This window comes from Eschrichtius robustus, chromosome 11 (assembly GCF_028021215.1).
Source record: "Eschrichtius robustus isolate mEscRob2 chromosome 11, mEscRob2.pri, whole genome shotgun sequence".
In the NCBI taxonomy this organism is placed as follows: domain Eukaryota; kingdom Metazoa; phylum Chordata; class Mammalia; order Artiodactyla; family Eschrichtiidae; genus Eschrichtius; species Eschrichtius robustus.
The window spans coordinates 89387692-89415405 of NC_090834.1; the positions used below are offsets into that span (position 1 = coordinate 89387692).

At 48.0% G+C, this 27714-nt stretch overlaps 1 protein-coding gene across 4 annotated transcripts; it reads right to left on the reverse strand.

The window, feature by feature from the left end:
* ELF5 (E74 like ETS transcription factor 5) lies at nt 1-27714 on the reverse strand. 4 transcript variants are annotated; one of them, XM_068555069.1, is made up of 7 exons: nt 27567-27714; nt 22753-22877; nt 12187-12420; nt 9368-9418; nt 3987-4055; nt 912-1107; nt 1-503 (listed from the first exon to the last, which is right to left on the reverse strand). In XM_068555069.1, the coding sequence occupies exons 2-7, from the start codon at nt 22871-22873 to the stop codon at nt 407-409; spliced, it is 768 nt and encodes a 255-aa protein (XP_068411170.1). In that variant the 5' UTR covers nt 22874-22877; nt 27567-27714; the 3' UTR covers nt 1-406. The 4 variants fall into 4 exon arrangements, with proteins under 4 accessions (XP_068411170.1, XP_068411172.1, XP_068411171.1 ...); XM_068555071.1 differs by lacking the exon at nt 27567-27714 and adding an exon at nt 26021-26085; XM_068555070.1 differs by lacking the exon at nt 27567-27714 and adding an exon at nt 25225-25258.

The following is a 27714-nucleotide window of genomic DNA, read 5'->3' on the forward strand; positions in this document are numbered from 1 at the left end:
TGAACTGCCACAGTTAACTATGTGAAAACTTTTGAGCCTTTGGAATGGGAGCACCGGATGAGCCTCTAATGGCAGAATTGGATCCTTTTTCTCTGAGCAGCACGATGGCACGGGGCATTGTGGTTCTGCAACTCTTCATTAGGGAAGTGATGTTTGATCAGGGTACCACAAAAGATCATCCCCTCCTCCCCTCGGGTAAAAAAAAAAAAAAAAAGGAATTTCTTAAGGGTTGCTGTCATCACCCCCAAGTAGACAACAACAACTCTGAATCCAAATGTAAGCTGAGATGTGGAGAAATTTTATCAGCACGTTTGCAGGCTTTTAAAAAAGTGAACTTTCCATGTCTATTGCAATCTATTGTTTTAAAAGACAGAAATCCATAAAATGAGCTTGATGATGGAGCAGATCATAGCTTGTCTTCCTGCCACCCATGTGCGTTTTTTCCAAATTTGTATACTAATCTTCGGTCGACCCGTTCCAGAATTCCTGTTTTATAGTAGTACCTGTGAAAGACAGCAGAAGAGGAACGTGAGGAGGGTTCATACCCTGGGAAAACAACAGCACGTTCCTCATTCCTCTCAGGTGACAGGCTAGTCTTTGGTTACCCTGGTATTTTCACACCCTCTTATCAACTTACACTTAAACCTTTCCCAGTCATCTTGAAGATTGAACCTCACCACATCTGGTTCAAAACGTGTATGTGTGTGTGTGTGTGTGTGTGTGTGTGTGTGTGTGTGTCTGATAGCCTGGCTTCAGAATGATCCCCAGGGAACACTGCCAAGAATGGAAAGGACGGCGTGTCAGTTTACAAACCCTAATCCCACCTGTACCTAAGAGCCAAAGTGTTGTCTCATGACACTTTTGACATAACTCTGCCTGAAGGCTCATGGCATTTCATGCTGTTCACTTACCTCAGAGCTCTGCTCAACTTTTCATACGTCATTCTGTCATTTCTCTTCCTTTGTCCCCACATCTTTGCCAGGGCTTCTGATTTAACCACCCGAAAAATACCTTGTTCCCTATCTTCCCATTCCAGAATGCCACAGTTTTCCTCAGGAGATAGAAGCAGGTCTCGCACAAATTCCCATAGGTGAGAGCTCTGGAGGCCTTTAGGGAAGGAAAAAAAGTTAGCTAAAAATTAAAACAGAAAAATTGAAGAGTTGTACAACTTCTCATGAACCCATTAGAAATGCTCCTTCATGGTTATTTCCCAAAGTGATGACCGAGCGCTCTACTTGGAACCATACCTAGCTGTGAAATGTCCTCTTCTACTGGGAACCATACCTAGCTGTGAAATGTCCTCTTCTACTGGGAACCATACCTAGCTGTGAAATGTCCTCTTCTACTAAAGTAATTACAAAACACACACAGAGACATCCTATTTACATCGACCAGCAACACTGGCTCACGAACTTTCCCTGCTCTATGGAACTACCAACTAATTCTTACAGAATTAATGAAATGACAGTCGAATGATGTTTTCATTCTTCTTTCTGAAAAACAGTATGGTTGTACTGAGATCCCATAGCTACAACTGTCTGGCTGGACTAATCCTACAATTATGTTTTGCATGAAAAACTGGTATTTCTCTCTTTTTTTTTTTTTTAACATCTTTATTGGAGTATAATTGCTTTACAATGGTGTGTTAGTTTCTGCTTTATAACAAAGTGAATCAGTTATACATATACATATGTTCCCATATCTCTTCCCTCTTGCGTCTCCCTCCCTCCCACCCTCCCTATCCCACCCCGCTAGGTGGTCACAAAGCACCGAGCTGATCTCCCTGTGCTATGCGGCTGCTTCCCACTAGCTAGCTATTTTACTTTTGGTAGTGTATATATGTCCATGCCACTCTCTCACCCTGTCACATCTTACCCTTCCCCCTCCCCATATCCTCAAGTCCATTCTCTAGTAGGTCTGTGTCTTTATTCCCATCTTGCCACTAGGTTCTTCATGACCTTTTTTTTTTTCCTTAGATTCCATATATATGTGTTAGCATACTGTATTTGTTTTTCTCTTTCTGACTTACTTCACTCTGTATGACAGACTCTAACTCCATCCACCTCACTACAAATACCTCCATTTCGTTTCTTTTTATGGCTGAGTAATATTCCATTGTATATATGTGCCACATCTTCTTTATCCATTCATCTGATGATGGACACTTAGGTTGCTTCCATGTCCTGGCTATTGTAAATAGAGCTGCAATGAACATTTTGGTACATGTCTCTTTTTGAATTACGTTTTTCTCAGGAACCTCCATACTGTTCTCCATAGTTGCTGTATCAATTTACATTCCCACCAACAGTGCAAGAGTGTTCCCTTTTCTCCACACCCTCTCCAGCATTTATTGTTTCTCGATTTTTTGATGATGGCCATTCTGACTGGTGTGAGATGATATCTCATTGTAGTTTTGATTTGCATTTCTCTAATGATTAATGATGTTGAGCATTCTTTCATGTGTCTGTTGGCAATCTGTATATCTTCTTTGGAGAAATGTCTATTTAGGTCTTCTGCCCATTTTTGGATTGGGTTGTTTGGTATTTCTCTTGTTCCATTGTATCATAGTTAAGACTGGCTCTGAAGCCTGACTGGCTGGGTTTGGGTCCAGAATTCACCTCTTCTAGCTCTGTAACCAAATCTCTCTAGTTATCTTCTCTCTAAAATGAGTTAGTAAGTGATAAATGGAATATTTATAAATGGGATGGAATATTTACAAATGGAATATTTCCTGCCATATCAATAAACAAAAGATGTCACAGTCATCAATGATTGCAACCGTCCAATGTGAGCCGGTGAGTCCCGAGGTAACTCAGTGCTGAAAAGGACCCCTGCCATCTAGCAGCCATCAGATTGCAGCCACTCCCTGCGGTGAGCCCTGAGGAAACTCAGGATGTGAAAATACAGGATACTGGCCCCAGATAGCTGAGGTGCATATCAAAGGAATGATTTCACTGAGCCCAGACTCTTGCATCTTCCCATACCTAGAAAAGCGCTGAATTCCTTAACTTGAGATATTTGGTTTTCTTTAATTAACAATAATCTTTATGACAGACTCTAGATCCATCCACCTCACTACAAATAACTCAATTTTGTTTCTTTTTATGGCTAATATTCCATTGTATATATGTGCCACATCTTCTTTATCCACTCGTCTGTCGATGGACCCTTAGGTTGCTTCCATGTCCTGGCTATTGTAAATAGAGCTGCAATAAACATTGTGGTATGTGACTCTTTTTGAATTATGGTTTTCTCAGGGTATATGCCCAGTAATAAAGCAGAAACTAACACACCATTGTAAAGCAATTATACTCCAATGAAGATGTTAGAAAAACAAAGAACAAAAATCAATAATCTTCTGACCTTCTGATTACCTGCTCTTTGCTGCAAAACTCCTGTATCTCCTGGCTCCTCCCCTCACCTCCTCGGAGCAGTTTCTCAGTTATCTGAACCGCTGTCTCCCGGGCTGCAGTCCTCATTTTGCCCCCCCAAAACTTAACTCGCAACTCCCATGTTGTGCATTTTTTTAAGACAACATAAGAGTACCTACCTCATAGCACAGGTTAGAGGATTATGATTTAATACATGTTAAATGGTTAGAACCAAGCCCAGCAGGCTTGACCCTGTCCTGGGTAGATCTTAGAGCTGGGAAAGCTAACAGAATTGCCAACTCATGGGGTTTCTTTAGTATCATCCCTGAGTACTTCAGTGAGAAGGATTCACAGTAGACCAGGAGAAACAAACCCTTATTCAGAAATTTAACATGGTTAGAACATTAATTCTCCTAATACCATTTCCAAGTCAAAAGAAAGAAATTGGATTTTGATAACACTTATAACGGTAATCATCAATTTCTCTGCTATGTTCTTTGGGAAATAACGGGACTCACTCAAACACTGAGTCTCAAAGCTTATTAAAGTAGATTACTTTGTCTCATGAATGGTTTTAAGAAATGAGCAATGACAAATGGCATCTCTTACACTTACTTGTTCGACTATGACTGTGACAGTCTTGACTTTTGATGCCACTTGTTTTCAAACAACTGGAAACAGCGTCTGCAACAGAGCGATTTACAGCTGTAGGAAGGAAGCTGGAGGCCACATTCCGACCTCAAATCACACCAAATGAGCAACTATTAATTGAACACCTTTGTGGTAGGAGACAGCGTGCTGGGCTCTTTGGGAATAATTAGTAGGTTTAAGGAGCGTTTGTATTCAACACTGGGGTCCTGCTGTGTGCCAGGTTCCGGGCTCTGAGCTGGAGACAGAAAGTGAACAAGACAGACTTGGTCCCTGCTCACCTGGAGGTTAAGGTCTATTGGGCAAGGAAAACACAAGTGAAACACAAATCGCCATTGCGTTAAGTGTTATGAAGGAAGGAGGCCTTAGATAGGGAACGAGGCAGAGGAAAGCACTTGCTGTAGATGGGGTGGCCAGGGCGAGTCTCCTGGAAGGGAGACACTCACGCTGATGTCAGGAGGTGGGAGGGTGTTCCAGAGGGAAGGAGCCGCATGTGCAAATCCAAGCGTGGTGACCAGGCAGGACTGTGGGGTGCCCAGGCGTGGCGGTAGGGGCACCGGGCTGCCAGCAGGTCACGTGGGCGCATGGTAAGGACATGGGATTTTATTCAAAGAGTAAAGCGAAGACTTAGGACTTTAACAAGGTCTACTTTTTAAGAAGATCCCTCTGGCTAGTGTGTGGAGAACAGACTAGAAGGGACACAGGTAAAAGCAAAGAGAGTAGAGCTTATAAAGAGCAGAAAGCAAGGCGTGAACTCAAGGCCGAGTTAAATTAGAAATCACTCTGTATGTCTGAGACACTCACGTTGCTGCAAAGTGTATATGATTAAAAAATAAAAGGTGGTACCAGATCACCCCTCCCTGCCCCCCATATCCACTTGCCCAGTCCGCTCCAGGCACACTGGCCTCACGGCTCCTTCTGAAACTCACGGGCACATCCCGCCTTGGGGCACTTGCTCCCTTTGCCCTCAGTGCTCTTTCCTTGGATGTCCAGGGGCTCACGCCCTCATCTCCATCTTTGCTCAAAGTCACCTTCTCAGTGAGGCCTTCTCTGACTGCCTGAGCTGGAATCGCACACGCTCACCCTACTCAACACTCCATGTGCTAGTTTTATTTTTTGCTGTCATATTCATCACCATGCAACATGTTATATATTTATTTATTTTGCTCACTGGCTGACTTTCCCCACTAGAGGGCAGGGATTTGTGTTCCCACCTGTATCCCCCAGCACCTAACACAGTGCTGGGCATATAGTAGCTGCTCAGTAAGTATTGTGGAGCAGCCACAGTACTGTACGGCACTATACTCACCTTCCCTGCTGTAGGGACATGATGCTATAACTACTGAATGACAGAATAAGTATGCTGTCCATGGAGGGAATGGAGTCCTGTGTACCACACCACTGCCCAGCTCGGCCCGTCTCAGTGCCAGTGGGTCTTGTCACTCCCTGGTGTGACATCCTGCAGTGGTGCCCTGTGGTCTCCCACGCAGAGGCTGCCACGTTAGTCAGGCCTTTCACACATGGACCTCCACCCAGTTCTCCAGGCTTATCTCTTGCTGCTCCCCAACTTCGTCCCTCCTTTGGGTCAGATGGTCCCAATGGGGCTTGACTTTCTCCTGCTTCCTTTGCACATGCTTCCCTCTCCCCACTTCCACCCAGCTGACCCCATTCTCACAAAACCTCGTCAGGAAGTCTTCTCGGAACTCACCCTCTGGGTTAGAGCCCTCTCTGTCCCATAGCACCTGCGTGTTCCTCAGTGTTCCAGCATTGGTCCCTTTATACCTCTACTGTAGAGGTCCATCTCATCCGTTGTTCATGTGTACTAACAGCTGATATTAATGGAGCGCTTACTAAGTGCCAAGTGCTTGTAAGGGCTTCCCATACAGTAACTCATTCAATACCTGCCACGACCCTGTGCAGTATAATCGCTATTTCTATTTATTGAGGAGTAACTGAAGCCCACAGAGTTTAAGAATTCCATCCAGAGAGGTGGAGCCAGAACTTGAACCCAGAGCAGTTCCGTTTCAAAGCAGATGTTCACAATTCTTGCTTCAGCATGTCTTTCATGGCAGGTGTTCAATAGATACTTAAAGAATAATTATTAAAGTTTGTTGAGTGTTTGCTACTGCCAGGTGCTCACCCAATCTCGCCCACCCTTATGATGCACGTTTCTTACTCTCCCATTTTACGTATAAGAAAACAGAGGTGTCGAGTGGCTGGGGGTCTCCCCGGAGGTCCTTCACTCACGGGCTCACGAGTGCTGAGGCACAGTGCGCTCTCTGCAGCAGGCACGGGAGGGACATCACGAAACAGGTCCCAGGCTCTCCTCTCAGGGGACTTGCACCCAAGTGGGAAGGAACAGTCCAGTGAACAAACACGGCCTATTTCAGTTGGTGATAAATGCCATGGAGAGGAATGCAGCGGGGTGGGAGAATAGAGGTCATGGTGAAGGGGCTGAGCGATGTTGCGATTGTAATAAGAGCGAACAGAGAAAGCTCTCGGACAAGAAGATGCCTGAGCGGAACGGAGCGAGCCCTGGCGATGTCTGCGGAGCATGATCCAGGTCATGTGCCTGCCCGACGTCGGAGCTGAGATCGCATGTGAACAGCCCGGCATCAGGGCCCTCAGCCCGAATAACTGCCGTGCATCATTCTCTGGAACAAACAATGACACGAATGCGTGACTTCAACTCTCGGGGTCCCTTCGGCCTCTCCTCCTCCCTTAGCCTGGAATTGTATTGATGTGGGAAAACGGGCCCATGCACACGGGCCAAGCCACAGTGAATGCTCAGGTGAGATCAGCTGACAGTGGGGTTGCCGCCAGGTAGAGAGAGGTGAATGCAGGTGAGCAGGTGAGCAGGGCTGATGTCCGGTTGATCAAGACCGAGAAAGGGGGCTTCCCTGGTGGCGCAGTGGTTGAGAATCTGCCTGCCAATGCAGGGGACACGGGTTCGAGCCCTGGTCTGGGAAGATCCCACATGCCGCGGAGCAACTGGGCCCGTGAGCCACAACTGCTGAGCCTGAGCGTCTGGAGCCTGTGCTCCGCAACAAGAGAGGCCGCGATAGTGAGAGGCCCGCGCACCGTGATGAAGAGTGGCCCCCGCTTGCCACAACTAGAGAAAGCCCTAGCACAGAAACGAAGACCCAACACAGCCATAAATTAAAAAAAAAAAAAAAAAAAAAAAGACCGAGAAAGGGTTCTGCCCTCCTATCTGATCCAATGTCACGCTCTGCGGCATCACCTGCAGAGAAGACCTGGCCACTGTTTTAATTTAATCTTTTAAGAAGAGAGAGGACAAATGGAGTCGTCAAGACAAACACAGGCGAATTATTAACTGGTGACTAGACAACAAGCTTCCTCTGAAATGCCAAAATGGCAAGAAGTGGAAGAGTCACCCTTTTAATTTTTATGCTTTCTCCACGTGCTTTGGATGGAAGAGATTTGGCTTGATGAGATGAACACGGGATGGGTCAGCACAGGGCAGGGCTGTGGGGATGGTGGGGGTTTCCCCTTGTGGGTCTTGCCAGAGATAAATAACCCTGTTTTATCTGTTCCTAGTCCTCAGCGGTGGCTTTGAGGGTAGTCACGGCTCGGCTCGGCTGGAGGCCTTGCTTGGTGGGTGGTGGGGTGAGGGTGTTAGTGGGGGCAGCGGGGCTGAAGCCATCAGTTCATGGACACGTTGAGGCAGCTTCCCAGATCCAAACGTCCCCAAAGTCAGTCTGAGGTGGTGGCGGCAGCAGCACCCTGAACACCCCCCCCAAACTTCTCTACGGAGGTCCACAGTATTCTGGGGGGCAGCTCCCTGTCTCACAACGATCTTCCTCTTCAATGTGCCCCTGCAACTGGGCTGTGCCTGCCGCAGGACGAGTGGGGACAGGGCCCGGGCTCTCTGCTGTCTGTGGGATTTGGAGAGGGTTGGTTGCTTTGAAACCGGAGACTGTTAAAATGTGGCCAAAGGATATGTTCTCAGTCGTTGATTGAAATTGTGGTCTGCTGTCCTCCAGAAGCTGGGTGGAGCCTGGCGTGGCAGTTTCTGAATCGAGCTCATCACACGCACGTCCCCATGGTGCTAGCATTCAGCCATAGAGCCTGCACCCCGTGCCAGGGGCAGGAGACGCCCAGTAGCAAAGCCAGGCCCGTAGGCTTTGTCCTCTGGTGCTTCTGCGGTGGAGGTGGGGAGGGTGTGGAGAGGAGAGATCAAGTGCAGAGGGGCTGGGGTACTTCACTTGGGCCAGTTCTGATGGTTTCCTAGCTGGTCAGGCCTGGGCGCCTTCAGCAGGTACTAAGTTGAAAATCTCCTGTTCTCTGAACCATTGTGGAGCTGGGCCCAGACCCAGAGGAGTCCTGAGTCTTAGGTCTCAACTGAGTGGACAGCAGAGTGAACAGCAGGGTCTGGGAGCGTGCGAGCATGTGTGTGTGCACCTGTGGGCATGTGGTGAAGAACACGGCGTATAAGAGCATAGACTTTGAGAAGATGAGTTGGAATCTCAGCTCAGCATTGACTTATAACTTGTAACTTGTGAGTTACAGCACCTCCAGTTTCCTCAGATGCAAATGGGGATAACATTACTATCTAGCAAAGTTATCATGAGGATTAAATAAGTTAATGTAGGTAGAATACTTGGCCTGGCTCTGCGCTGGGCACATAGTAAGGGCTTCACAAACTGTAACAATAGCTATTAATCTTATAGCTATTTAAGCTGAATGGGAAAACTGCTTGAAGCCCCAGGATGCTACTTTGTCCTAGTTGGCCAGGCCCCTGGGCCAGGACCTTGGCTTGGGTCTCAGTAACTAAGAGCAATCATCATCATCATCATCTTTAAAAAATGAAAGCTCCAAAGTTCCCTTTCTTAAACCTTCTCCATCTGCAGAAGTGAAACGGTGAGTGTTAGTTTTCGGAATCAACAAGGCCATTTGAAATCCTCCATTACCTTATAATTATAAACGTGACCTGCTTAGTGAGCTCAGATTCTTTGTAGACATTATCAACCACAAGGCCTCTAATGGTTAGTAATTATGATTATTATTGCTAAAGTGTACCAGTATTTGGAGCATCTACACTGCTGGCACAGGCCAGGCACTTTGTATGTACTGTTACCTGAACTCCTCACAGCCCAGCGAGTGTCCCACCATTTTATAGACAAGGAAACTGGGTCTGGGGGAGGTTAAGGAAGCCACAGACTGAAGCCCCATGCTCTGTCCACCGCGTTTCTCCTGCCATCTTCTCCTAGCCTTTACTGTTTCAGGTCATCAGACGTTGAGTGTGGTCCCACAAGAACATCAATCAAGCCCACATGCCCAACAATAGCCTAAACACGGCCTCGGGCAGCTTGAACTCAGTTACTTACAGTCTTTGATGGTGGCCTTGGTCTCTTCAGGGTCATTAAAAAAGGAGTAACCTGGGAAAGAAAAAGAAATCCACAAACCATGGCATACAATCCTGGTTTCCCCAGCCAGGCCAGGAGGGGAGGTATTGGGGAGAAGGGGAGCCACCGTGCCCTCTGCAGGGTACTTTTATTTCAGAAGGAACCTTGGAGACCACCTGGCCTTTATAGGGTCACCCGGAAGCCACCCCTGAGAGATGTAATCTCCTTGTTTTTTTTTTTTTTGGCTGCCCTGCAAGTCTTGCGGGATCTTAGTTCCCTGATCAGGGATGGAACCAGGCCCTGGCAGTGAAAGCACCGGGTCCTAACTACTGGACCGCCGAGGAATTCCTCAATCTCCTTGTTTTAAAGGCCACCTGGAGAGAGCCCTGGGCCACGCATCCCAGCAGCTTCTAGGCTTTTCTGAGTGGGCACTGGGAGTGAGTTCTGGCTTGGGACCAGGAGGCCTGGGCTCCGAGCTGGGCCGGATCACTGAGTCCTGTGTAGGCTTGCCCAGTCACCCTGTCTCCGGGCTCGTCTTCCTTACTGGCAACACGTGACAAAAACACCCCTGCCCTCCCTGCCGGCTCTCAGAGTCTACGATCTGGGATGTGATCTCTAATCCCTTGGGGATTTGAACGCCTGTTACATGCGGGTCAAAGAGGAAAATGGACACGGGAGGCTGCAAGAAATGCAGAACCCCGACACGAGGATTTAAAGAGGAGTCTGGAGACGGTCGGCACCTTGGTGGTCTCTGAAGAGTGGGGCGAATCAAGGGTTTCAGATCACATTTTCACGTAGCAGCTCAGGCCAAAGGACATCTGCTTTCTAACTTGGTGTCCAATGTGAGGACTAGTTTCCATTTACTGAGAAGACAGGAACAGGGCAGAGTTGTGACTTGATTCCTAGGGCCGTTGTTTCTAGGAATGGTTGGTTCTGGTCAGCCATGCACTCTCTTCCCTCTTCCTGAGAACAGGAGGGGGTGACGGGGGATCTTCCTCTCCTGTGCTGGGAGAGCCACCTCTGCCCTCCACCTCTCCTGCCGACTTCGCCTTCCAGTGACCAGGGCCCTCATGCTGTCCCCTTGGGATGGTTCTGAATGGCGCCCCCAGCTCCTCCCTGAGCCTCTGTGATTTGCTCAGACTTGCCTCCTTTTAGGGAAGGCCCGCAGAGTGGAGGCCACTGCTCCTGGCAGGTCACTATGTCACTGGCGATAATCAAGCAGAGACTGGATAACAATGGACAGCAGGTCTGTTTGTCCCTTCCTCACCCCAGGGGGGCTATGGCTCCCAGGGCAGAAACCAAGCAGTGCCTGAGAGCCCCCCATCCTTAGCTTTCCTGCTCTCAGGCACCCGTGATGGGGGAGATCAAGGGGAGGGCAAAGAATCATAGAGCTGGAAGGTACTCTGTGGATTTCCGCCCAAATAGGAATCCCTGCCACGGCACCCCAGTCAAGCAGGGGGCTATTAGACTGCTTGCTTATCTCCAGTGATGGGGAGCTTCCTACCTTAGGTATCTCTTGAAGCTGCCTTTTAATTCATTAATTAATTAATTAAAGATTTTTTTGATGGGGACCATTTTTTTAAAGTTTTTATTGAATTTGTTACAATAGTGTCTCTGTTTTATGTTTCGGTGTTTTGGCCGCGAGGCACGTGGGATCCTAGCTCCCTGACCAGGGATTGAACCCAAACCCCCTGCATTGGAAGGCGAAGTTTTAACCACTGGACCACCAGGCAAGTCCCCTGAAGCCGTCTTTTTAAAAGAAGGTGCTAACTTTTAGAAAGGTCTTTCTTAAAATTGAGCTGAGATGTGTTTCTTTATTTTTAAAAACTTCTCCATCTTGGTTATATTCATGATGACAAAAACAGTTGCCATTCATTGTATTTGTGTCCTTATTTGCTGTGCCAGATAATGTTTCACTGAATCCTGTCAAGAAGCCCGGGGAGGTGTGTATCATAACCCCACCACAGAGGCGAGACAGTGGAGATTCAGAGAGGTTAAGCCATTTGCCAGAGGTCCTGCGGCTCCGAAGTGTGAGAGCCAGGGTTGGAATAAAGGTCTTTCTGATCTCACAGTCCTTGCTTTGTACTGACTTTCCATGAATCAGCCCTGTTTGTCGTGTGACCTTGGAGAAGTCACTTAACCATTCAGGACCTTCTGGACCTCAGTTCCTTTCTCTGTGATATGGGGATACAGAATTGTATGTTCTCAAAAAATGTTTCTGGGTTTAAAAAACCTGTCCAGCAACATTCTACTCTTGCAGGGCATGTTGGTGTTAAATAATGCTACTGGGGCCACCTTGCGGCCATTCGATCCTTGACCATTAGGAATGTGATAAAAGGATATGACAATTAGTCGGACTCCTCTGGAAACAGGGAAGGGAAAGGGTCTAGTTAATTTTCTTCTCCTTCTGCTTAATAAAATGTCAACCAGAAGTCTCTTTTTGTCCACCCTTTATGGTTAACAATCTTTATGAACATAATAGTTTGTTGTATCAGCCTGGCTCCTGGGCGGTCCTTGAACGTGTTTTAGTTTTCTTTTTCTTTCTTTCTTCTTCTTTTTTTTTAAAAAATGTACTCAGCTTGCTTCCTTGTAACTCACTCTGTTTTACCTCCAATCTCTGATTCTAGCATGCTAGAGCTTCTGGGTACAGAAAGGTCTGGTTAGCAGGGGATTTGGTTTAACAGAGAGTTGCAGCTAATAAAATTTCGCCATGTGAGTCATATGGTAGGGAAGGACCTCAGAGGTCATTTGGTCCCAATACCGGGCCCCTGTCCTCAAAGCCCAGCCCTCTTGGCACTGACCTTGCGAGCGCATGTTCTGGAGGATGAAGTACAGGTACTCCCCGCAGACACCAGCTGCCTCGGTGAACTCCTCCTGTGTCATACTGCACAGCTGCAGGCCGCTGATGTTGAAGTGGCAGAAGGAGATGCAGTTGGCATCCAGCTTATACTGGTCGCAGCAGAACTGGAGCCATTCCCAGACGTGGCGCTTTGTCCAGTACTCAGGGTGGACAGACGTCCAGTAGGAGTCACAGGCTGCACCAGGAAGAGACAAGTGAGGGATGACAGCCAGGAGAGGAATAGAAGTCCCTCGAAGGAGGCTCTACTTTACTAACATCCTCATCCTCTATCCAATGAGTTGAAGGGGCCTCCAGCCCTGGGTTTTTCTGCTGGGGTCCTGGTCACCTTCTGTCCTGCAGCGAAAACCAGGGGGGACTGGATCCTATGAGTGGCCTTACTGGCAGAAGACGGAATGACGGGGCGAGAAACCTGGTCATGGCTAGGGAGCGCCTTGAAAGGGGGGAACTAGGGGAGAAGGAAAGAAAAAGTCCCTTCAGGTATTTGGTTTCAGACAACAGGACATCAAGAGCATAGCCTTTAGAGCCTGACAGGACTGGGTTCAAATCCCGGTTCTGCTGCTTTCTTCTTGGGCAAGATCCATAGACATTTAAGCCTCAGTTTCCTCATCTGTAAAATGGGGATAATATGCTCCACTCACAGGGCTGTTCTGGAGTTTGTGGTTAACGCCTATAGACTGTATGGTGCATAGAAAATTATCAATCAATTCAATACTTATTATTGGGCTGGCCAAAAAGTTAATTCGGGTTTTTCCACACACCATTTTACAGAAAAACCTCAAGGAAATTTTTGGCCAACCCAAACAAATGCCTGTGGTTTGCCAGGCACCATCCGAGGTTGATCTGATTGCCTCTGCTGTTATGGAAAGCTGCCCAGCACTGGCTGTAGGTTTGTGTGCTGCCCCTGGCCATCTTGTGCTGAGGGCCTTGGGCTGCTGAAATGTTGCCCAGGCATCTGGCAGACCTTGGATGACCAGGGCAGGCTCCTCCAGGGGAAGGGGGAGGTGGAAGCGTTGGTTGTAGTGTTGTTCTTGTGCTTTTGGTGCTGTTTTGAGGAATTTCTATCCAGAGGGCAGATTCCCTTCACTCCTTCAGTGAAAGCCCCTACGCCCCAGACAGAGGTGGGTGCCATCCTGTCTGGGAGGCTGAGAGGAGGCTGTGCCTAACCCAGGGGCAGAGATGGGTGCTCAACAGACTGTCCCAATGCCAGGAGAAACCAAAAGGGCGGCAGATCTGCTATGGAAGATGTGAGGTACCAGGTCCTTGGTCAGGTACTTTGACATAAACAATTCTTGCCATTGCCATTGTACTCATTCATTCATTCATTCAAAAAGCTTCAGTTTCCTCATCAGTAAAATGGGGATAATGATAGCACCTACATCATAGGGTTGGTCTGTGGATTAAATGAGTTAATACATGTAAAAGCATTTAAGGTACTTAGAACAGAGTCTAGAAGATTACCACTGAACACCTTCTATTTGTGAAGCAACAAATTTTGAGCTGAGAATTCATGATTAATGGGAGGTTTGGTCCCTGTCCCCCAGGAGGTCACAGATGAGGAGCCTGAGGGTCATGGAAGTCTTGCCCAAGATCCCACAGCCAGTGTGGGGTAGAGGTGGGATGTGAACCCCAGTCTGAACTTGAAAGCCATTACTCTTTCCGTTCCATCATGCTGGTCCTCAGAGGTCAGCACAGAGAAGAGATCAGACAGTGGAGGCAGACACAGAGCCAGAGAGAAGGAGAAGGGCTGAGGAGAAAGGCAGGGAGCAGAGGCAGGCAGGGGTGACTGGCTCAGGCTATGTGGACAACAGAAAGTGTCTCTCACGAGTTACACCCCACAGCGCACGGCAGCGAGGCTGTTATGATTCCCCCTTTAAATGCTGCATTGGCTGCCCCTGTCCCCAAAGGAACGGTGGCGCTTCTAATCCCAGGCGGGAGATGGCTTCTCTGCCCCTAAGCACCCCCTGTGTGTTGGCCAGGCTGCTATGTGCCCTGATCTACATCAGCTCTACTTCCTCGGATTTCCCCCTAAAACGTAGACGCCTTCCAGAAATCTCTTTTCCCACCGTGAAGTGGATTGAGGTCAAACTTGAACACTAGGTTTGTTGTAGACTCGAGTCCTTGGACTCTTTAATCAATAGAAATTGATAAGATGCCAGACGAGGAATTCAGGCAAGGCTTTCTTGGGACTTGTGCTGCAGCATGAGGGAGTGAGAACAGATGCCCTTGCTTGATCCCCGAGGAGGGTCAACCTGGTCCCTTAAACAGGGGGAGGGTGGGGACGAATTGGTGGGTCAGGCGGGAGGGGCGGTTTAGGTGATCTGCCCACCCCCTTGGTGGAGCTGAGCGCAGGAATCATGTGTAGGACCCGGCTTTTGCTCCAGCGCCTCAGAAGTGGAGATTGGGTTTTGGCCTTTTTGTATCTTATCGTTCATCATTTGCCCCAACTGCACATGTCTGCAGTTACTTTTAGTCCCTCATAATGTTTTTCTTTGGTATTTTGTTGTTGGAGGACATGTTTGTCCAGGTGCCAGCACTGCTGCAAAGGGTCCCAGGTCCCAGATCTCAGGTTTGTTTAAATTTAGGGTTTTAATCAGAATTCTATATGTGTGTGGGTCAAAGAGTTGATATCCGGCCAGGATGGTGGAGGCTGATGTCGTGGCCTCTACCTGCTGGATGAGGAGGGGCGCCCATCAGCCACTGGGAGTGCCAGGGTCTCCTGGGAACACCTGGCGGCCCTTCCCCCATCTGGCTTGTGCTTTCACGTGCCAAGTTCTGGCTGGAGTAAACCCGGGGCCTCCACTTCCCTGGTATTCCCACGAGAGATGTTTATGAGCCTTGAAATTCTTCCTCCCTGGGTCCCGAGCTGAGCCCCGCCGGAGATGCCTATCGGGGCGCTGCCCTTGCAGGGCACACTTCATTTCTTCCCATGGAGCGGGTGCGCCAAGTCTCCGAGCCCCTCCCCTCTCTCTTCCACCCCCAAGTCGTTTTCTTTGGCTCTGGGAGAGGGCCACGGCCATGTTGTTTCTGGAGGCCAGCGGGGGCCTAAGGGATTCGGAGAAGTGTCACTGACACTGGGAAGGGGTCACCGGCGCAGCCTCCGGCCCCTCGGCTCTCTCTCCTCGGCAGCTTCCCCGCAGAGCAGGCTTCGTGTACGGCTCCTGCCCACCCCCCGGGGGAGGCCAGAGCCAGGGCCAAGCACGGCAGGCTCTCCTCGCCGGCGGAGTCCTTCCCGAGCGCGAGCAAAGTAGCTGTTCTCAGCCAGCTGGAGGGCGAAACGCCAGCATGGAGGGAAGCCTTTTGGCTGTGCTGTGGTTCCAGGGTCCTGATCTCACAGGGGTGAGGAAGGCCTGCTACCTCCTCCTCTCCACCAGCCCCCCAGCCCTCCTGCAGCATTGCCCCAGCTCAAGGTCTTTGCACAGGCGCCTCTGGTCACCTAGGGTGCGGTCCCCACCTGTCCTCTAAGTAGTTGCTGCTCGTCCTCAAGACCCAGCTCACTGCCCCTCTCAGGGAGGCTTGCTGTCCCACAGGGGCGCGGCCAGCTCTGCCTCTTCACACTGAGTCAGGAGGGCGGGGAGCCGGCCTAGCCCCCTGTGGGTGTTCAGGAGGTGAAATGACCAGCCAGGGGACTGACACTTATTATCGTCACTTCACAGGGAGGAAGCTGAAGTTCTGAGAGGTTACGTGACTCAGGCCACGTGGCTGGTCGGTAAGGGGGTTAGGCCTCCACCAGCTCTTCCACCTTTGGACGTGGGAAGTTTGCATCACCTTTGCCTTACTCTTCTTGGTTGACAAGGACCAAACTGGACACACATCTGGAAGACTGACTCAACAATCCCGGTGAAGGTGTATATATATAAATATATTAAAATATATGCACATAGTTTATATAAATATTTATATAGTATGTGTATGTATTGTTACATATTTTACATATTATGTGTATTTATTTATATATATTACATATATATATTATGTACGCATATAATCTAGGTTCGCAAAATCAGAAGCAGGATAGGGAGACTGTTGATGACAGTGTTTGAATGACATGGAGACCCTTTCACTACTCGGAAGAGATGAACTCGGGGAAGATAAAAGACAGGGTGATACACCCAGAGAATATATTATCTTTAACAGGTTGTATTGTCTGGAAATGTAAAGTGTTTGCCTCAATGTGTCTACTGTTCACAAAATAATTTAGACTTTTTGGAGAAGCTGAGCTATGAGGCCCTTCTGCCTATGTTTACCAGTTGGGTACGGATGATGTCCTGTACCTGGTAGACTTAGTCCAAAGGTCCGCAGGCCACGATTAAACAGCAGCCTTGGCCAGCTCCTTTGAAGTCGGAAGTAGGTCAGGACACTTGTTTAAGGGCTAGCTGCATTGGGAAGAAGAATTAAGGGGCCAAAGGGAGTTTTCAGCAATTCTGGGGGCAAATGCTCACAACTGATGCTATAACCTGGGATGCAGTGAAATTTGGAGGGAGGCCTTAAGTTTTGGAGCTGGCTGGCACACTCAGATTCCCACAGGGTCAGCAGGTTATGTCCATGCCCAAAGTGGCCCCCGATGGGGACAGTGGGAATGGGCAAGTTCATGCCGAGTGGACAGTGGTGGCCCAGCTCCATCTGGCTGTTGCCAGGCAGGAAGGTGGGCCCTGTGTTGCCAAGCCCAGATTGTTATGTGAAATCTCATGATTTTTCAGTGCCGACTTATTTAATTTTTAAAAACCACTCTGAGGGTCAGTCAAAACTCTTCCACAGGCTGGCTCACTCCTGGCAGTGACTTTGTGAGGAAGAACTTCACAAGCTTCTGGACGGTTGTCTCCTTCAAGACTATTGTTTACAGCGGGCATGCGAAGGCTTTTAAACTTTTTTAGTCGAATAGTATTTTCTTCAAATTGAAACTTCTCTGGAAAAAAGCAGTGCTGCTTTGCTGGGAGTTAAGGGGAAGGTACTATATGGCTTCCCCTCCTCAGCCCCAGAAGGCTCCTTGAAAATCACTGTTCTAGAACTTGAAACCAAGGCTCCTGTTATTTGGATTCCCCCTAAAAGCTGAAAGGGTGTGTGATCTCACACTTAGTGGTCCTGCCTCCTAGGACTCATCAGCAAAATGGGAATACTAGGACGTACCCCACAATGCTGTTAAAAAGATTAAGTGAATCAATACATGGAAAGTGCTTGGAAAAGGACAGGCAGGTAGTAAGCGCCCATTAAATACCACCCATTTATTCTTGTTAGTACCGGGGCTACTCATACCACTACATTAATTGCGTTTCCTCAACTTGTTAGCTGTGCAATCCTAACAAAGTTTCCTAACCTCTCTGGACCTCAGCCTCCTTCATCTATAAAACAGGAATAATAATAGTGCCTACCTCTTAGGGAGTTTGCTACGAAATGGAAGAGAAATGATGCATGTAAAGAACTTAGCCCAGTTATCTGAACGACAGGAAGCTTTCCATATGTCACGTGTAATTCGTTATTATTTTGGGATGACATTTGTTCTCAGGGAAATGAGGCCATCTCCACTGGGGCCTCAGTCTAGCTGAGGGACAAGCAGAACAAAGCAACCCAAAACTCAGTGAGAGCGAGGCAGACAGTCTGGGACAGAGTAGGCCTGAGTTAGACGGACTGGACCATAATTAGCATGATTTATTAGCATCAGGAATTGGGAAAGTCTTTTGCCTGGAGCAGCGCTGAAGAGGCCAGTGAGTGGACTGGATAGCACCGGGCACCATCGATTGTGGCTTTGCCACTGAAAGGAAGGACTTTATGAGGAGAGATCCGAAATGATATATTGCTTCTAGGTTTCCCTCCTGAGCTGGTCTAGCCCCATCCAATAGTCCTTCCTGGCTTTTCTCCCAAGCCTATGGAATGATTTAGACCATGGGATGGGAAAAAAAAAAAAAAAGAAAAAGCCTGGAGCAGTGTAAGAAACTGGGTGGAAAAGAGACGAGAAGGGCTGGCTGGGTATCAGCAAAGAGCCGAGGGTGTGGGCGTGTGGTTAGAAAGGGGCAGAGAGCACCAAGCCCTGAGCCGTCCTGGGGCCACAGCTGCCCAAAGGCTTGGATGCGTGTGGGAGAGGCCGGAGGTGGCTGATGGTGAGGTCTCTCCTTGGGGGTGTCCTGGGGTGTGACTACTGCCACGGGGCTCACCTTAGGCTTTCCAATGATTTTTGTATTTCATTATCTGGTTTCGATTTAGAAATTCCTAGACTCTCTCTCATATCTGATCTCAAACTTCTATACCCTGAACAGGAGTCTTGCCTAAGAAAAGCCCCTGTGAGACCCAGATGCCTCTCTCCCTGATCATCTGGTTTTTAATACCCAAGATCAGGGTTTTGCACCTTTTTTTCTTTTTTAAGAAACAGTTCTGTCTTCAAATAAAATCCCCCATTGCTAACATATTTGTTGAGCACTTAGTACGTGCCAGTTACCATGCTACACGCCTTGAGTTTTCTCACGTCATCCTCAACATGATGCTATGAGGTCCTAGATCACGTAGCTTATTTTACAAAGGAAATGATGAAAGTAAGGCACAGAGAGGTGAAATCCCTTCTTGAGGTCACACAACGAGTAAGTGGCTTATTGAGGAGGAGGTCATATAGGCAGATTCCAGTTCCTGCAGCCAAGCCTTAGTAACCACTGTGCTGTACTATCTTCCGAATCAAAGTGAGGGAGGGGGGTGGAGAGGGGGACCTAAAGCTTGCCCTTCTCAGCTGTCACTGCAGGTCCCCGAGGGACCTCCTGGGAACCCCTAGAGCTGCCTCAACCTAGAAACCTCTGCCGCAAAGTATAAGGAAGATCCGAAAGCCAAGGCCTACTGAGTGTCGGCCTGGCCACCTTGGCAATCAGGGGAGGGGTGTGTGGGTGTGTGAAGGTCAGGATGGAGTTCCAGAAAGTAGGGGTGAGATCAGGGTACTCCATGACTTGTCAGATGCTTGGCTACTGGAACTTGATTGGAGAAATAATCTCTTCAAAATATCACATGCTTGTGAAATTTATGCACTTCCCCCCTACATCCCTCTTTGATAAAATTTTCCAGTATCTGTAATTCTTTACTTTAAAAGCTGAAGGGAAGGCCAGGGTTAGCTCATGACATTCTAGAGCATTTTGCAGCCTGTGACTGCTCACTCGCCAGCCTGCCCTGTAGCCTCGCAGAAGTGCTGCTTCTGAGAGAGGCCAGATGCTGCGCACTTAACACACGTCGGGCACAGATTCAGCTGCCCTCTGCTAAAGCCAGTTAAGAGGCAGTAAACAGCTGGTTATCCCAACTAGGTTGCGTATTCCTCCCTGCACTCTCGCGGACATCATTTATCCAGCGGACACATCATTTCTTTCTCCCTTTCTCTCCCTTTGGTCTCAAAGTGTCTGAGCTACCAACATTCTGAATTGGAAAGGCTGAGATGGAGACCTGGGCTGCTTTTGTTCAATATGAAAAGTGAAGCGAGCAGAGAGAAAGCTGTTTTTCCACCAGCTGGGAGTCGTGAGGTGTCCTGGCTACAGTGACCACTTGCCAAGTGCCAGGTGCTTTGCTGAACACGTTATATGTGGAATCTCAGTCAATCCTCCCAACGCTGGGAGACGGATACCGTTTCAGCTGAGGAGCGCATATCTCAGAGATGTTCGGGAAAACCTGCCCAAGGTCACGGGGCTGGTGGATGCCAGCACCTCAGACCCAACCAGGAAGCTGCCACTGGGACAACCCTGAATTCAAGCTGGAATTTCCTGGGAGGTGGGCAAGGACCTTAGGACAGATGGCAGAGCAGTGTCTGGAGGAGAAGCTGGCTGTCCCCTGACGCATCCCCACCAGTGGGACTCAGGGAGCCCGGGTCCTCATTTGAGAATAAATTTTCACACCCAATCTTGACCTTTATGAGCTCAGAGATACTCAGCTCCTTCTGAAATCCAGAGGGCCAGAGGGAAAGCCCAAAGCCTGGCTCCTCCCTCGGGGAATGTCAGGAAGCTGGGCCACTCTCGGAGAATATTTTGTCTTCACATCTTGGTGGGAATTTCTAGTCTCCCAATAGGTGGTGGGGGATGAAGTCTACCTCTGTGACGTTGCCTGATGCAGGAATCAGAGACGCTTCAGGAAGGGATCCTAGCAAGGACCTGGTCCAATCCCTCATTACACTGATGGAAATGCAGAGGCCTCAGACACGAGAAAGTGGGGTCCATACTTTTTAAGTGCACAGTTCAGTGGCATTAAGTATATTCACATTGTTGTGCAAACATCACCACTATCCATCTCCAGAACTTTTTCTTCATCCCAAACTGAAACTCATCCTTCATTTTTACACACTTGTGTGCGCTTGCTGTGTGCCTGCCATGTCCCAGACACTTCACACCTATTAACTCATTTCACCCTCACAAGTCTGTGAGGTAGGCATTACTGCTATCTCCACTTTAGAGATGAGAAAACTGAGGCATGAGAGGGAAAGATGTTGCAGTTATTAAATAGCAGAGCCGCTCTTCATATTTAGGGCACCTGGCTCCAAAGTCCGAGCTCTTGACAACTACAGAAGTTCCTGGAGCATTGCACGGGGTAGGCGGCTGAGGCCACCCCCTGCCATCCTGCTCTGATGCCCCCTGGTAGACGAGGCTCCCAGGATGGCAGCTCTGGGTCATGCATGGGTGGAGAGAAGCGACAGGAGCTGGGTTCCACCATCGTGGGACACATGGGGAAGGGACAGGGACTCGAAAGCCTTCGTTTTCCTGCTTCAGATTTAGCCTCTTGGGGTTTCCCTGGTGGCACAGCGGTTGAGAATCTGCCTGCCAATGCAGGGGACATGGGTTCGAGCCCTGGTCTGGGAAGATCCCACATGCCACGGAGCAACTAGGCCCGTGAGCCACAACTACTGAGCCTGCGCGTCTGGAGCCTGTGCTCCGCAACAAGAGAGGCCGTGATAGTGAGAGGCCCGCGCACCGCAATGAAGAGTGGCCCCCGCTTGCCGCAACTAGAGAAAGCCCTCACACAGCAACGAAGACCCAACACAGCCAAAAATAAATAAATAAATAAATAAATAAATAAATAAAAATGGTACTAGAAATTAATTGGCATTAAATATAAGACGGCATAAAAAAAAAAAATTTAGCCTCTTGACCAAATACTGAGTGTAGGGGAGATCGAGTACATTCCTCATTGTCTTTCTGGTAAACAAGGTGCCTGAAGGAGAATTACAATGTGCGGCTGGATGACTCAGGTCCACGTGCAATTATCTGGACCCTGGTGAGAGTGAGCGATGTCATATGTACAGGTGTGTCGTGAGTGGGGTTGGGGGATGGTGTGGGATTCGATTTGTAAGTATGTGTCTCAGGTCTGTCTGTGCAGCACTGGTCTCTGGCCTGGAGGCGGGGGCTCCTTGAGATGGACATTTCACAGTGTCCTCAGAGGCTTGGCCTCTCCGGGAGGCTGCCGGCCTCCTGACCCTGAGTGTGGGCCCCGCTGGGCCAGAGCACACAGGGTCAAGGCTGGGTGGTGAGGCCTGAGGGCTCGATCAGTGCTTGCATCCCCCTCCGCGGGGCGTGCACCTGCCGTGCTAGCAGTCAGCCAGGCTTGCTGTGATGTGTAGTCACCCAAGCACCTGGGGACAGAGGCCCACAGAGGGTTTCTGGGGCAAAGCTCAGCTGGCCTCCCTTTGGCATGGGGCTTGCACGAGGCCCCGTGCTTCCTTCTTAGGAGGAGAAAACTGGGCTGGGAGAGGAGGAAGTGTGGGGAGGGCAGCCTGGGGGACAGCAAGGGGACTCCTGTTTACTGAGCACTTGCTTGGTGTCAGGCTATATATTTCACAGTTTGGCTCCCTTAATCCTCACAGTAATTCTCATCATCCCTGCTTTAGGGATAAGGAAATAGAAGCTCAGAGACTATCTATAATATTAATACCAATAATCACAGCGTTACGTCATTTATAAGATGACCATGTAAGACAGTTAAGAGTGCAGACGCTCGAGTCAACTTGCATGAAACTTAACTAACTGTGAGACCTTGGGCAGGTCATGTAACTTCTCTGTGTCTCAGTTTCTTCATCTATAAAATGGGAATAATAATTAGTAATTTCTCGTAGGGCTTCTATAAGGAAGAGATGGGTGTTTGGTACAGGGTCTGGGGCATAGCTAGTAGTTAGCAAATGTTGGCTAAAGCCACAATGATCAAACAATCACAGTGTACTAGGCTTCGGGCTAAGGGTTTCTTTCTATTACATTGTTTAAATATAATAACTCCAAGAGATTGGTGTTATCATTCCCTTTTACCCATTAGCAAAATAAGGCTCAGAGAGGTTAGTGGAGTTCCCCAAGCCCACAGAGCTGGGAAAAGTTTGGGGCGAGGATTCCAGTGCTTTTCTCTCTGCAGAAGCGGCCCTTCCTCCCGCCTGGGTCTCCTGGGACCCTCTGCCCTTAACACGAGTGAGAGCTGGCGTTTTCAGGCCCCCAGCATGGCATTGTCACCCGCCTGAGGCCAGCACCACCTCCTGCCCCAGTCTGTCCCAGCTCAGATGAGCTTCTCCAGACGTACACACCTGTCTGATGCTCAAAGGCAGGATAATACTCTTCATTGCTGAACAGGTCAGTCCACGACATCAGGGGGTCGCAGAAGGACGCGTTGGGCAGGAAGGTGCTGTGTGCCACTGAGTCCAACATCACCCTGTAACGGCAGGAGAGGCTGTGAGGAGGCGGATGAAGGAAGAAAGCCACACTGTAGGAGCCCCCAGCAGGGCGACACTTGGTTTTTAGTGATGACGGCAAACACTTACAAACATGCAGTCTCCCAGGAGCCAGGCACCCCTCTAAGTGCTTTCCACGGTGACATTTTTTAATCCTGGCCACATCCTGTGAGGTTTGTGTGTATATCCCCATTTTATAGATGAGAAAACTGAGGCAGAGGGGTTGAGACAATTGTCCAGGTAACATGGCCAGTAAGTGGCAAAGCTGGGATTTGAGGATGAAGGCTTTTATTATATAATAATGTTCTTTCTTTACTTTTCCTATTCTCTCACACCTGAGCCCTGAACTCTGGATTATAATGTCTAAAAATATACTTCTGGGACTTCCCTAGCAGTCCAGTGGTTAAGGCTCCATGCTTCCACTGCAGGGGGCGGGGGTTTGATCCCTGGTTGGGGAACTAAGATCCACATGCCGCATGGTGCGTGGCCAAAAAATATATATATATACTTCTGAAAACGGCAAGAATTATTATAAATGAATATGCCCACAAACACTAATCCACAATTCTGAAATCCTAAAGCTCTGAAACTGAAAGTATATTTGTGTGTGTGTGTGTGTGTGTGTGTGTGTGTGTGTGTTTGGTTCCGACTTATTTCCCAGCAAAAACAGTCCTGAATTGATGTTATAAAATCTTTATATATAATTATAATATATATTATATCTATACTTCTATATATGTATATAAACTAAATACTATACATTTATTAAACATATACAACTATAGATATGCTATGTAGTTTTATACCTATAGCTATAGTTTTATTTGTTCTACTTGATGAATATTCATATGATACACTGCAGAAACATTAATGCATTTAAGCAGTCCTAGCAGCCAATACCTTGAGAGGGGTATTCTGTGCTGTGCAGTATATACCCTGTGTCACCTTCTTAATACCTGAAGAATTCTGAATTCTTCAGCACGTCTTGCCTCAGGGTTTTGGATAAGAGAGTGAAGACCTGTGATAATTGTAACACACTTGCTTCACAGAGGGCTCTGGGCTGAGCAGTTTACATTCATTATTCATGGTGTCCCCAGGGCAACCACTCTGAGACAGTTTCTGGTGTGGGTTCTGTTTTTATAGATGAGGGATGGGAGCTCTGAGATTCCAGGTAACACGCCGCAGAGCACCCAGGTGGCAGGTGCTGGAGTTTGGGTGACAACGCAGGTGGGTCTGTTTAAGAAGCCATGAACCTAATTGCTGCGCATGCTGGTGAGTGGGAAGCTTTGGGAGAAGATGACTGGTCGAGGCTGGAAAGGGGATAGAAAAAAATGGGCTGGGGCTTCTACTCATAAGCATTCTTGCCCACACCAGTCTCATCTTTCAAGTTTCCTTTTGCTGTTTCCCATATTCCCACAATTCAGAAAAAAATGAATTCTTGTTTGGTGAATTAGAAAAATCTGTTCACCCAACTTTTATTATGATTATTGCAATAATGTTGATGAGATAGCTTGGTTCTACTCCCTTCTGCAAAGGGGACACAGCAGCTCAAAAATCACACAGCTGGGAAGTGTCAAAGCAAAGACTAGATTCCAGGTTATTAAGTGCATGGAATTTTAGATGGTCAGGAGCTTATTAATCATCTCGTCCAGTGTTTCCCAAACTTTAGTCATTCGCCTGCCACCATGATAACTTCCTTAATATATTAAAAAAATCACTTCCCTTTTTATTTTAACATAACCACATTTATTTAAAAGGAAAACTTTACATCACGACTATAAATGGAAAGTAGGTATTCGTTTAACATACATAAAAATAAAGACATAAGCATTGAAATAAAAATTAGTCATCCGTGCACCGCCTAGATCAGAGGTGCACAAACTACAACCTACAGGCACAATCTAGCCCACTACCTATTTTTGAATGGCCCACAGCTAAAAATGATTTTACATTTTTAAATGGTTACGTATTAAATGGTTATACAAGTACACACATAATGTACTTGATTTTTGCCTTTAGGCCTGCAAATCCTAAAATATTTACTATCTAGTGCTTTAAGAAAAAGTTTACCTACCCCTGACCAGATTTATCTCACGTATCATGAGTGGTCAGAGTACCACATGTTGGAAAGTACTGAGTTGGTCTAATTTTTCCCCGCACCCATTTTACAGCTAAGAAAGTTAAGGCCCAGGAAATTTGTGTAACTTTGTCAAAGTCACACAGCGTTATGGTATACAGAATTCTTAAGTTTTTTTCAACCCATCTGCTTCCCTTTCTAAAGACACTCACAGCCTCATCTGTTCACAGACGCATCCCAGATTCACTTACACGTCAAACAGGACCTCAGTACCGAGAGGGGCAGGGATTGTGTGGTTCCAGAACCGAAGATCAATTCTTTGGGGATGTTTGCAAATCTGTCTATCTATCATCATCCCTATCAGATGTGCATGAGAACTGTGCTCCAGACATAGATAAATAACTGAGTTCAAATTCTCACATGTAGGCACCCTCTCTGGGCGTCATCAGAGATTCACCAGACCGCACTAGGAAGCCTCCTTCCTGGTGCCCGGAGAGGGTTAACGTGCCCAGCAGATTATCACCTTCTTAGATCTCCCGCTGCGAGCCATATCAAACAGAAGTCAAGGCTGCCTGGGTTTGGACTCTGATTTTCCCATGGATTGATTGGTTTTATATCCAGAGCAGGTGGCTGGATGAAGAGGGATGGGGGTGAAAGATTATGAAGGAGGGAAGGGCCCCTGGAGCCCAAAGCCCCTTCTGCTTTCTGGACATGACCCCAGAAAAGTTCTTCTAAGTGAGGGCTCAAGGTAAAAATGCCCCCTGCCCCTCTGGGCCGGAGGCTCAGAAAACGGAGGAAGAGGATGGCAGACCTCTGACATGACCTTCACTGCTGGGCTTGGAGAAAGGAGAGGTGGCCTCCACGTGGAGGAAAATAGAAAACAGTCCCCAGGTCTTCGGTGTCAATTAGGAATCCTCCAGATACATAACGCGACAGTAGGAGTGCACTCTTCCTCATCTCTGCCTAGCAAAGCTCTCAATAGTCATTCGATAAGTTGAATTTGATCATATAAAAATTAGGAACATTTTTGACCAGTATGATATTTACCTCCTTTAAAGACTTCTTTTTTTTCTTTTCTTTGCACCAGCCCACTTGCTTGCTCTGTAATCTCTCCAGGGCTGTACACAGCACCGTCTGTATCTGATTCCCTTTGGTGGTTCTTCTATGGCAAATTATATCCATCAAGTTTTCTTAAAGGCTGTCTTCAGGTGTACAACATGCATTTTTCTTCTGTAATTATCTTTTGCTTTGTGGAAAGATGTGTTTTATAAAAGGCAGCAGCTTTTTTTTTTTTTTTTTTTTTTTTTTGCTATTGCAGTGGGAGGACGGGGTGTTATTAACTCTGGATTCTCCACAAGAGACCTTGGCCACTTAGCCAGCGGGCTCTAGGTGTGAAAGTTCGGGAATAATGGCTGCTTTGTATTCAGCAGCCCAGCTTCTTAGGCTGTCTATGGTCCTTTTAATAATTGAACATTTTAGCCCTTGATTTCTTTAATGTGGGTGGAACAGGGTGGTGGGAGAGAACAGCTATTTGGGAACCCTCTTCTCAGTGAAGACGTTGATGCCCAGTGATTTGTCAGCCCAGGCCTGAAGTTAGACTATTAGTATATTAGAAGTTAGAAGTTAGTATTCCCAGTGGGGGGAACAGTGACCCTAGAGGGAAAAAATTGGTTCTTGAGGGTCAAAAAAATCTTAGCCATTATAATCCTTTGTGACCCTCCAAAGGGCCATAGTACGTAAATGATAAACAGTAAATCTGTGATATTAACATTTCATGGAAGGGGTACGATTAAGAAACAATGATCTAAAAAGGCTCCCTAGAGGGGGTGATAATGAAAACAAAGGTTGAGAAGCACTGGGTTAGAACTAGAATCAGCAGCAGGACAAGAAGGGATGTCTAGGGAGGGTCCTAGGCCTGCTGTTCTAACCACACATTTTTGTTTTTTGAGGGGCTGCCTGGTTTGTCATCATAGAAAGAGCACTGGGCTGGTAGTCATGATTCTGCCTCTTGCTCCTCGCCGAGCCTCAGTTCTTCATCTGCTAAATGGACACACCGATGAGGTGGACTCCAAGACATGCCCCAGCTGCGTGACTTTCTGCAGGAACCCACTCGAGTGGGCCGACACATCCACACATGTGCACGCATACGCACATGCATATATACGGTGTTATAGTTGGATGGCGCAGTCAAGTAAGCTCACCAAACTGGAGTACAATTCAGTCACTACAGAGATGAAACTTTTAGCTCTAAAAATTCCCCCAATTTTCTCTTCTCCCTTTCCTCCTATGCCCACTGTGGACTCTGGACGTTCTTTGCCTGGGCTAGCCAGGCGCCTTAAGTACTGTGGACCCTCACTCACTGCCCATCCACAGACCCACGGCAGTTGGAATCAGTTTCCCCAAAGGGTAGTCCACATTCTAGCTGCCTAATAAGTAGGAAAGGGTCAAGCACATTCCACACAAGGGGGAGGAATCAAGTGGGTTCTCTTCCATGCACGAGAAAGGCTGGCTGGACCTCTGGGAATGGCGTGGACGCTCAGGTCCCCAGTGCCTGCAGAGGCTTCCTACCCCTTCTGAGAGCCGGCTCACTCACCAAGGTGCACGGGGAGGGTCCACACAGTCAGAGAGACAGGCCTGTGGGCTTCTTGCCCTCACACGAGTCAGAGGCAGCAGTCACGGGTGTGGTGTCCATGGCACCTCTGCTCAGCCTTCCAGAGAGAGCAGAAGCAGAAAACCACCCA

What these genes read in the sequence shown, in the direction of transcription:
- ELF5 (XM_068555069.1), bottom strand. Translation starts at nt 22,873, where the DNA reads ATGTTGGACTCAGTGGCACACAGCACCTTCCTGCCCAACGCGTCCTTC. An exon ending in CAAGGCCACCATCAAAGACT is followed by an intron (nt 4,056 to 9,367) that starts GTAAGTAACTGA and finishes GCTCTGTTGCAG; the next exon opens with ACGCTGTTTCCAGTTGTTTG. An exon ending in TCACAGTCATAGTCGAACAA is followed by an intron (nt 1,108 to 3,986) that starts GTAAGTGTAAGA and finishes CCTTCCCTAAAG; the next exon opens with GCCTCCAGAGCTCTCACCTA.